Source organism: Triticum urartu, chromosome 2, assembly GCF_003073215.2.
Source record: "Triticum urartu cultivar G1812 chromosome 2, Tu2.1, whole genome shotgun sequence".
In the NCBI taxonomy this organism is placed as follows: Eukaryota; Viridiplantae; Streptophyta; class Magnoliopsida; order Poales; family Poaceae; genus Triticum; species Triticum urartu.
Genome location: NC_053023.1, coordinates 124,290,290 through 124,300,335, shown reverse-complemented (window position 1 = coordinate 124,300,335; position 10,046 = coordinate 124,290,290). Strand labels below are relative to the sequence as shown.

Genomic DNA, 10,046 nt, shown 5'->3' with positions numbered 1-10,046 from the left:
CGTGAGGGACCAACCAGTCAGAGGAATCGATTCATAGATCAGCAGGGGCTCGGCGTCCTTTGCGGCTATGGGAGAGGGAGCGCCTCCAGGTGCCAGAGGGAGGGGCCAGGCGAGCGGAGAAGGCCGTACGTCGGTCTCCGATGGTGGAACATGTAAGGAAGTCGGGAGCGGCAGAGCGAGTGGGGTTCCTGGCTTTCTGCTAACCGCGGGGACAGGAGATATGGGGGGAGGTGCAGCGCTGCTGGTTGGTCGTCGGCGGGGCTGTCAAACAAGGCAGCGGCGGCTGTTTTGCAGAGCTCGGGTCAAATCAACGAGAGAACTACAAAGAGAACGATCCAACCAACTTTTTTATTGCATGGGCTGCTGATTTGGCACTGCCAAGTCACCGGTCAACGCGGTCAAAACCACTCAAATGAGTCAAAACCGGATGGAAGGTTGATTTTTGAACCATGTGGTTAGTTCGGGGTGTAGAATGACCGGTTTTGTAGTTGAGGGTTGAATATTGAACTGTGTAGTTAGTTCAAGATTGTAATGTGGACTTTTCTCTAGGTAAAATGATGAGAAGATATAAAAGGAAAATCAGGAGGTGGTTCTTCCTCATTTATTTGTATCAACTATGCATGCATGACTGTAATGATGCCATGCTATAACTAGACAAACGCCATATGAGAGCTGCATAAATTAATGATAAATCCTTTCTAAATATATAAAGAGACGTCACTGTCGAGCTCTTGACCTCTCGAGGCTCCCTGATCCTATAGAACGACTAGACTAGAATTTTTTTGGGGCGCTTAACCACTGTTCACTGTGCCTAACCAATAATGCCCTTGTGAGTCACGCCCTAGGCATAGCATGGGCACACAAAAAGTGAACTCCAACCAGTACATCAACGCGCAATGTGTAAGGCAGCAACTAATCAAAAATCAAGATATGTAAACGTTAACCAAACTAGTAATCAACGCTAAATGCGTAATGCAACATCTAATCAAAAAATCAAGATATGTAAACGTAAACCAAACTTATGTAGCAAATCTTTCATTGCCCTTGCTGCAACCAAACAAATTCATCATGGTTGGCCACGTCGTAGTTTTCATGCAAAATAAAAAAGATAAAACAAAATGCCCACATCGTCACTTGCTGTCGCTGAAAGATGTGTTATAGTAACGTTTGTTTCCAGTTGTCGCGCGAAAGATTGGTGTTTGGGGTTACAAATTGACAAAACAGAAAAACATGGTACGTTGCAGTACATTTTTTCAATAATCAAGACAAAAGCTACACACCCACCATCCTCGTGTCAGTAGCAACGACAGTGATCCTTTTCGAAAAATCCCTCCTCCGAAATTCAAAACCAGAGCCCCTCATCCAGTTTCGTTTTCTGTTGAGGGGCAAAATGGTCAGACCCGCACCAACAGTCCACTCAAAGCCGTTGTTATCCCGAAAAGCCAGCCACCGCCGCATAAAGCAGAGAAAACGGATAATAAAAAACGAAAATGAAAACAAAAGCAACAATCTCTCGTAATCTCTCTTAATCACGCCTAAGCTCCCCCGAAACTCCAGATCAGGGCCGCTAATCTCCCCGAAACACCCCCGGAAGTTTCCCGTTTCACCTTCGTCCGTTTTTCGTCCCGCATTTCTCACGGAGGAGAGAGAGGGCGTAGGGCAGTACCAGTCTCCAGCTCCACCAAACCAGCAGAGCTCTCTCTCTCTCTAGTCCTCTCCCCCTCCACTCCGCTCCCTCCCCCCACAGCGCAGCAGGGCGCACGTTATCGGATTCGGGCGCGCGCGGCCGAGATCCGGGCCGCCGCCGCAGCACGCCGCCGCTGCGCGCGATCTCGTCGCCGCGGGAGCTGCATTGCGCGGCTCGCCGTCTCCCCGGCGTTTACCCGGGGGCGGCTCCGGCGGAGGCGGAGGGGCGGGGGGCGGGTCTCGTCCGCGATCCACCAGATCCGACCTCGCCGGCGACGGCGGCGCTGCCATGGAGCCCGACGCGCCGCTCGACTACGCGCTCTTCCAGCTCTCCCCCCGCCGCTCCAGGTGAGGAAGCGGGGCACTGGGGAGGGGATGCCTCGCCCTTCCGTTGCGGTTTCGCGTGGGCTGAGGGTGGCTGGCTGACTGACTCTGCCTGCGCAGGTGCGAGCTCGTGGTGTCCGGCAGTGGGCGGACGGAGAAGATCGCGTCTGGGTCGGTGAAGCCGTTCGTGACGCACCTGCGCGCCGCGGAGGAGCAGGCGGCGGCCCAGCCGCCGCAGCCGGCCATCCGGCTGCAGCTGGACCGGCGCGCCGCGTGGTTCAGCAAGGGCACCCTCGAGAGGTTTGCTGATGTGGCTTATGCGGCGGTGCTCGGGTCGGTGGTCTGTCGATTGTCGAGGAGATTGGATTCTGATGGGTGCTTGCCTGGTTCCTTTGTGCTTGAAGGTTCGTGCGCTTCGTGAGCACGCCGGAGGTGCTGGAGATGGCGAATACGTTCGATGCAGAAATGTCGCAGCTAGAAGGGGCTAGGAAGATTTACGCGGCACAGGGAGTGAGTATCAATTATCAAGCAGTTCTTTCAGCATGTTATGCAGTGTAGCATTTGTCTAAAATTGGCAATTCTTTATGCAGACTGCTGTAGGTGCTACCTCGGGTCCAGCTGGTATGCCCTAATGTCTTGAGTCTTTTCATACCTCATACAGTTCATTAACACTCGTTCATCATGAGAAACCGAGTCCATCTTAACTGGAGTTACTCAATGGGAGCTGATAAAATCCAGTAGCAAGAGATTGTTCTCTTGTTGAATTGGCAACTGTATTATTGGCTTGCATTAAGAATTTAGGAACCTTTGATTAATGCTAGATACATTGATGCCACCATGTCTATATTATTCATCACATATTAACATGAACCTCCATTAATAAGGTAACATGTTAGATTAATGTGACATTATTACTGTCATGTATGGAAGCATGTGATGCTTCTGCCTTCTGGATATAATTATGTAAACTCTTCTTCTGCTTGTCAGCTGAAGCCTCAGCAGCAGCTGCAGACATTACAAAGTAAGTCCATCTCTTATTTCAATTGCCGCTCATTTACCTTGTTTGCCAGATAAAATTGATTCATTCACAATTAGTTTGTACTTTGTTAAGTAGATTAATATTGTGATGAAACACGTTAACTGTAGTTTTTTTGCCAAGTCTTGCACACATTGTGGTTTATACTCCATATGATTATTGTGGAAATGATGTTCCCATCGTGTTAGCTCCTTTCTATAACCTTTCGCAAAAATTCAGAGTGCAGATACTTGTAGCATGTGGACAATAACGCCCGTATGAAGTTAGTTTCTTTATCCTGGATGGTTAATTCGATTTTATTCTGTGATTACATCTCGTGCACTTTTTGTGGATATATTTCTGTCTTCCTTTTTTGGGAGCTTTGAGTGAAACAAACTGCCATCCTTTAATTGGTCTACGGTGCTTATATAAGGACTAATTGTTATTAGTTTAATGAAATGTTATTGACTGGAGGACCGTGGTTATCATTTTTTTTGTTACACCTTTGTTTATTTATGTACAAGACTCAATCTACTTCTTACTAAATTAGAATGATTGATATGCATTCATGTGACAACGCAATGTGCTGTGAGTTTTTGATAGACAAGACATCTTGAATACATAATTTTTGTCTGTAGGCTGTGTCGTGGTATCAAGTAATTTACAGTTTTACCCTTTTAATGCAACCTGAAATATCTTAACTATCCATAATTTATGCCCTGGCTATTTTTGTGCAGGAAGGAGCTTCTTAGAGCAATTGATGTCCGTTTAAGTGCACTTAAACAAGACCTTGTCACGTCTTGTGCCCGGGCATCATCTGCAGGGTTCAACCATGATAGTGTCTCTGAGCTTCTCCATTTTGCGGACCACTTTGGTGCCAGCAGGCTGAGGTATGATTGAAGCTTGTCAAGCCCATAATTCAGTTATAAACTTACAATCATATAGGCGTATGGGTATTACTCGAAAGTCTTGGTGGTCAGTGTTAAGTAGTCCAACGAAATTACAGCTACAGCTTATCTAGTAAGCACATTAAGGTACAATCCACCAGCAACAACTACTTTGGTATATCTAAAAGTTGATGTGCAGATTTAGCACAAGTGAGCCCCCATCAGCAGTAGACTGATGTGCTCAAGTTATCCTTTTTGACATCAAACAAGCAGATCTAATTGAGGATATAAAACAACATGCAGCTGTAAAGAGAAAGTTTATGACTGTTTCTATCAAATGCCATTATAATACACGTCAACTTAGTTCTATGCTCCCGCAAAAAAAAAACTTAGTTCTATGAGGATTAGCATGGCATAATTAACAAAATGAGATGCTGGATGGTGGAAGTTGTATAGAAACAATAGAACTCAAGTTTAGGAAATAATTCAAGCACCCTGAAGTTATCATTCTGGAAATTGGGAAAAGTTTGCAGGAGAAGGTTCTCTTAGGAATTAGGAGGGTGGGTCATGTTGAATTGGAGCGCATTGAGATATGATATCTTCTGTCACAGTCGTTGTTTATTTTTTGTTCCTTTGTTGTCTTTCTTGATGAATGGTGTTTAGATACATATGACAACTTGAACTTGTTATATCCAGCGAAGCATGCAACAAATATATGTCCCTTTGCCAGCGTCGTCCAGACATCAATCCTCAGGCATCCCCAGCACCTTCATCACACTGGAAGAGCTTTGAAGATGGGGATCTTCGTGACTCCTGCAGTTCAGACATGTCTATAGATGAGCCACAGGCCGATCACGGTGGATCCAGCAATAGATCTACAAGTTGGGGTAGTGTCCTGCATACTGATAGATTAAGCAACAACCAACATTCAGTTGATGTTCCATCAGGATCGAGCTCTGAACAGCAATCTAAGCCAACCATCCAGCAGACAGTAGATAAACAAGAAAACGAAACTGATGCTCCTCCTGCTCCTGCTAAAGAGCTTTCGAGGCGTTTGAGTGTGCAAGATAGAATAAGCATGTTTGAGAATAAGCAAAAGGAGCAAACTTCAACTTCTGGTAACAGCAACTCTGCAGGTACTGCTAAGGTTGTTCCAGTGAAAGGTGAGCACCGCAGGGTGCCTTCTGTTGCGTCCATGGACAAGTTGGTAAGGAGGTGGAGCAGTGTCAGTGACATGAGCATTGATCTGGGTAACAATGATAACAGTGGCTCTAATGACAAAAGTGAAAATGGAACTCCAGCTGGGACACCAACATCTGCCAATCTGGAGGCCAGTTCAAAAGTAAGAGCTGATAAGGATGCTAGTGGGGTGAAGAATCCAGACACATCTCAATCTTGGTCACGTCAAAAGGATGGTGACAAGCCCAAGGATTCTACCACTACAAATGCTTCTTCGTCCTCAACCTTTAATACTACATCTCCACCCTCATTATCAGCCATTGTTACCGAGGCTCCTGAAAAGCAGACTAGATCTTGTTCGGGAGATGACATGGCTATAGCCTCTAGTACTGAGAGTGAGTTGTCCTTTGACAAGGAGCAGGGAGTTAACCAAGGACAAGGTGACACAAAGTTGTCAGAGCATGTTGCTTCAAATGTTTCCACTCAAAACCGACAAAAAACATCTTCAAGGCCAGCTGAGGAAGCTTTCCCGAAACATTATGATACTTTAACTAGTCCATCGTCAGAGGATCATGTCCAGATAGATAAGGAAATAACTCCTGTTGCTCATGAAGTACCAGTTGCAAGTGAACAGATTGGACGTAAAGATAGTAGAGGTTCTCGCCTTCGTTCAAAAGAGATGCATGCTGGAGCAGATGCAGTTGTGAAGAAGGATCGATCCTTTCGAACAGTTGGGAAAACGTCAAGTGGTGTCGATCTCAAATCAAAAGCCACATCCAATTCTCGCAATAATGTTAGGGGTTCATCTGGTAGGGACGAAGCTGGCTCTACAGAATCTGAAGTTCATGATGCTAGCTCGCGGCGGAAAAGTCTACCACGGAAGGTAGAGGATGTGCGGAGAAAGGTTGCTGTTGGGTCTGAAATACTGCCTCAATCGGATTATTCTAGTCGCCAGGGATCAAATTTGAGCAGACAATCATCTAATGCTGAGCAGGAATTGAGTTTGCTGGGAGGTAAAGTTAAATCAGTAAATGATGCAAATGCTATTCCCTTGGAGCAGACTAGGGTGACGAAACCGGCAAAGGGGAATCAAGATCGGCATGATGAACTGCAAATGAAGGCCAATGAGTTGGAGAAACTATTTGCTGCACACAAGCTAACCACTTCCAGGAGAGGAAAGTCTACAGATGCACAGGTTGATGACACACCTAGGTTAAGTGAGGTAAAGCCTACACAGGTTCTTCCAGAGAAGATTTGTACGAAACAAACTGTGATGGAGAGTAACAACTTTGATGCCAATGAGCTTCTGAAGATGGTGGACAACGAAGGGTATAACAACAGCACACCAGAAAAACTTGGGATGCTTAGCCTAGAAGAGTCACGGGGAAAGTTTTATGATCAATATATGCAGAAGAGGGATGCAAAACTAAAGGAGGATTGGAAGCTGCAGAAAGAAGAGAAGGAAGCAATATTGAAGGCAATGCATGAAAGTCTAGAAAGGAGCAAGGCTGAGATGCGGGCCAAATTCTCTCGATCTGCTTTGCAATCAGTTTCACGAAATAAGGATCAGGTATTAGATTCTACATGGATTAGTTCTGTACTTCAACAGAAAATAGTAATTAAGAAATTCTGTTATTTTGTAATGCTAGCTTATACCCCAAATGCTGTACTCTGTTTTTTTTACTAAAGGTAAAAGGCTAGTTCAATTTTTCTGCGAAGTACTGAAAGTATGTTTTTCAGCAAGTATAGATGTAGAATTAATGCTACAATCATTTGACATATTGCAACTTGCAATAATGCGCACTTCTGGATTTTGCTTGTTAATAATTTGTTATGTTTGCCTTTTCCAGGGGGCAGATTCTTTCCTGGTAGAAGATGAAATGAACAGTGATTACCTATCTGGTGATTGTTCTTCCAGGAGTGCTGATTCCAGGAAGCATTTTTCAAACAAAGTAGCTTACACACAAAAGAAATCCGTTGCTCCTGTCCATGGCCATAAGCATTCGTCAAGAGCTGTAAGATCTGGTTATGCAAATCGCAGGAACCCACCAGAAAATCCTCTTGCACAGTCAGTTCCCAATTTCTCCGACTTCAGAAAGGAAAATACAAAGCCATCAGCTGGTCATAGCAGAGCTACTGCAAGGGCTCAGCCAAAAGGTTTTTCCCGTAGTAAGAGCATAATTGAAGAGTCAAAGAGTATTTTGAATCAAGATCAATCAAGGGGGTCACAGTCTATGAGAAAAAACTTAAATGCTAGTGAATTAAGGGACACTTCATCAGTGAACAAGGATATTTACAACTGGGCTCCCTCAGGAATTTCTAGTAACACCCATAAATCTGGCGCACCGAAGTCTTTTGTTAGGAAAGACAATGGGACTCTGCCAGTTGTCGGTATAACCGGATTTCGACAACCAATGTTTGCAAGTGTCTTACAGGATGAAGATGATGATTTTCCAGATCAGCAAGAGGATTCCCCAGATGATGCCAAAGATGAAGAATACGAAAGCATTGAAGAGAATCTCAGGGAAAGTGATTTTCCTGCTGATTCAGACAGTGAGACTCCAAAACTGAGTCAGGATTTTGGAAATTCAGACGATCCAGGATCAGAAAATGGCGATGTTTCTTTTCCAAGGGAGGCATCCAGTACCAAGTTTAATGCTTTTGCAGGAAACATGCATGATTTACCTGGTGAATTACCAGCCCCCTGGAGCTCGCGTCATCCACACCTATTGCCTTATGCAAATGATACCTCGGATGGTGATGCTTTTGTCGATTCACCAACCGGCAGTCCATCACCGTGGAACTCTCATTCGCTGGATCAAATAACAGATGCTGATGTTTCCCGGATGAGAAAAAAGTGGGGCAGCGCTCAGATGCCTTTTGGTGGTGCCAATGCATCTCAACAGCCACGTAAAGATGTCCCAAAAGGGTTTAAGAAGCTGCTGAAATTTGGGAGGAAGAATAGGGGTGATGGTTTAGTAAATGACTGGGTTTCTGCTTCAACTGCCTCAGAATGTGATGATGATATGGAAGATGGCCGGGATCTGGCAATAGGATCCTCTGATGATTTCAGAAAGTCAAGAATGGGCTATCTTTCTTCATATGATGGTTTTGTTGAGAACGAGGTTTTGACTGAACAAGGTATTTTCTTTGTATAATCCTCTATGCATGCTATTTCAAGTATCATATCTTCGAGTATTTATTGCATTGTATGCTTTAACCCATTTGAAGTATAGTGTCCTGACCTAGATTATGCTTGTCCCCCATGACAACTAGACCCACCTTTTATTGGCAACAACTCAATACTTTCCAACGCTTCTTTCCATACTTAGATCAGAATAAAACCAATAGGGCAAGCCTTCATTTTAGTACATGTGTCTTTCAGGGTCCTTCATGTTTCCAGATAAAAGCAAATGACACTTTGTGTGAAGTCAAACTATTTGTGTGCAAGTTGACTCACACTATCTTCAGCTTATTTAAGAACTTCTGATGTTGGATTCAGTATTATAACCAGATAAATTAAAGTGACGGTGAATGAGTTACTTTATCCTTGCTGACAAGCTAATATCCTCTCTTTACATGTTACATATACTAACCTTGGAATCAATTGCTTCTATCTCTTGACATGAATGTATCGTTTGCAGCACAGTTTTTTTGGTGACAAATATTAAATCCCCTCCTTCACCCACCTCTTTGCACTGATCATATTTATGTTCTCCCCAATTCCAACTCCCTATTTTCTTTATGATACTGACATATGGGATGAAGTTCTGCTTCTCAGTGACATGGGTGGACCCAAAACTAGAATCCCAAAATAGGGCTTTCCTAGATCATGTGCATGCAGTATTGACAGAGTTTTGTGCATGGGAATGATACATTTACATCAGTGGATATTTGCTTAGACTTCTGACTTTTGAGTCTTAAGCTGTACGTGCCTTTCAGGCTTCAGTTACTGTTTTATTTTGCTCTTCATTTCTTTCCCTGCATATACCGGTTACTTAAGATCTGAATTTGCAGAACAATCGCTGCGCAGCTCCATTCCAAACCCCCCTGCAAATTTTAGACTGAGGGAGGATCAACTGACTGGTAGCTCAATTAAAGGTATACAAACGTCTAGACATGTAGTATGTTCTTATGTTAAGCTGCTCAATTAGAACGTAACCCGTGAAGGTGACTGTTCATCTTTATCAATAATTAGTGTTACCTGTTCTGTCATTGGTAATCTTAACCAAAAGTCTAAAACTATCTTCACGCCAAAATTGCAGCACCACGTTCATTCTTCTCCCTGTCGACATTCCGGAGCAAAGGAGGCGATGCTAGGCTAAGGTGACCCTCAAGCACCAGTGCTGGATTGTATAAAGTTTCTTCTGGAACTAGGTAAAGATATCAAATTTTCACGGATGGTACGCCGACACTGCTAGCTTGTCATATATAAATACATATCCTGTATCTATGGTCATTCTTATAAGCTGCCAGTTAAGCGTGTCCACTGTTGTTGTTTGCTAATTCTTTTTCCTTGTCTTTTTTTCATCTCTTGTGTAGAGTTGGACTTCTAGATTTTTGTTGTTGCAATTTTTCCACTTGGCCCAGAGACACTGTATTATTTTTTATTATTTTTGTGATATGCTTGTATCTCCCACTCCATTTGTTTCGTCGTTCACACACATATCACAAATCCATTTCAAAGCTGTGTATTGTTCAGTAGATCATACCATTTTCTTCCATATACATATGCCTTATTACATATTGCTGGAGCATTTCCTGTACAGGCGACATGTGATGCATAATGGGGCCCCTTCTGTGTAAAGTCTTCTTATTTTCTGAACCATATGTTATGTATTAGTTAATTTGGAATGTTTGGGGCCAAATTCGTGTCAGAATTCTTGGATTTAAAACATGTAAACGAGTTGTATCCTCTGACATGCAAACTCCCCATGGCTTCCTGAATCAGAAAG

General features: G+C 43.7%; 1 protein-coding gene across 1 annotated transcript; it reads left to right on the top strand.

Annotated features, from left to right (window-relative positions):
- The first annotated feature begins 1,644 nt into the window (after positions 1-1,644).
- On the top strand, positions 1,645-9,735 carry LOC125536301 (COP1-interacting protein 7). Its single transcript, XM_048699494.1, has 10 exons — positions 1,645-2,034; positions 2,131-2,310; positions 2,415-2,520; positions 2,601-2,631; positions 2,998-3,031; positions 3,763-3,915; positions 4,609-6,661; positions 6,942-8,232; positions 9,109-9,192; positions 9,357-9,735. The coding sequence occupies exons 1-10, from the start codon at positions 1,976-1,978 to the stop codon at positions 9,419-9,421; spliced, it is 4,056 nt and encodes a 1,351-aa protein (XP_048555451.1). The 5' UTR covers positions 1,645-1,975; the 3' UTR covers positions 9,422-9,735.
- The last annotated feature ends 311 nt before the right edge of the window (positions 9,736-10,046 follow it).

Bases quoted from the DNA above. Each gene is read 5' to 3' on its own strand.
- LOC125536301 (XM_048699494.1), top strand. From the start codon at position 1,976: ATGGAGCCCGACGCGCCGCTCGACTACGCGCTCTTCCAGCTCTCCCCC. The intron at 2,521-2,600 runs GTGAGTATCAAT...TTCTTTATGCAG, and splicing joins AGATTTACGCGGCACAGGGA to ACTGCTGTAGGTGCTACCTC. The intron at 2,632-2,997 runs GTATGCCCTAAT...TCTGCTTGTCAG, and splicing joins TGCTACCTCGGGTCCAGCTG to CTGAAGCCTCAGCAGCAGCT.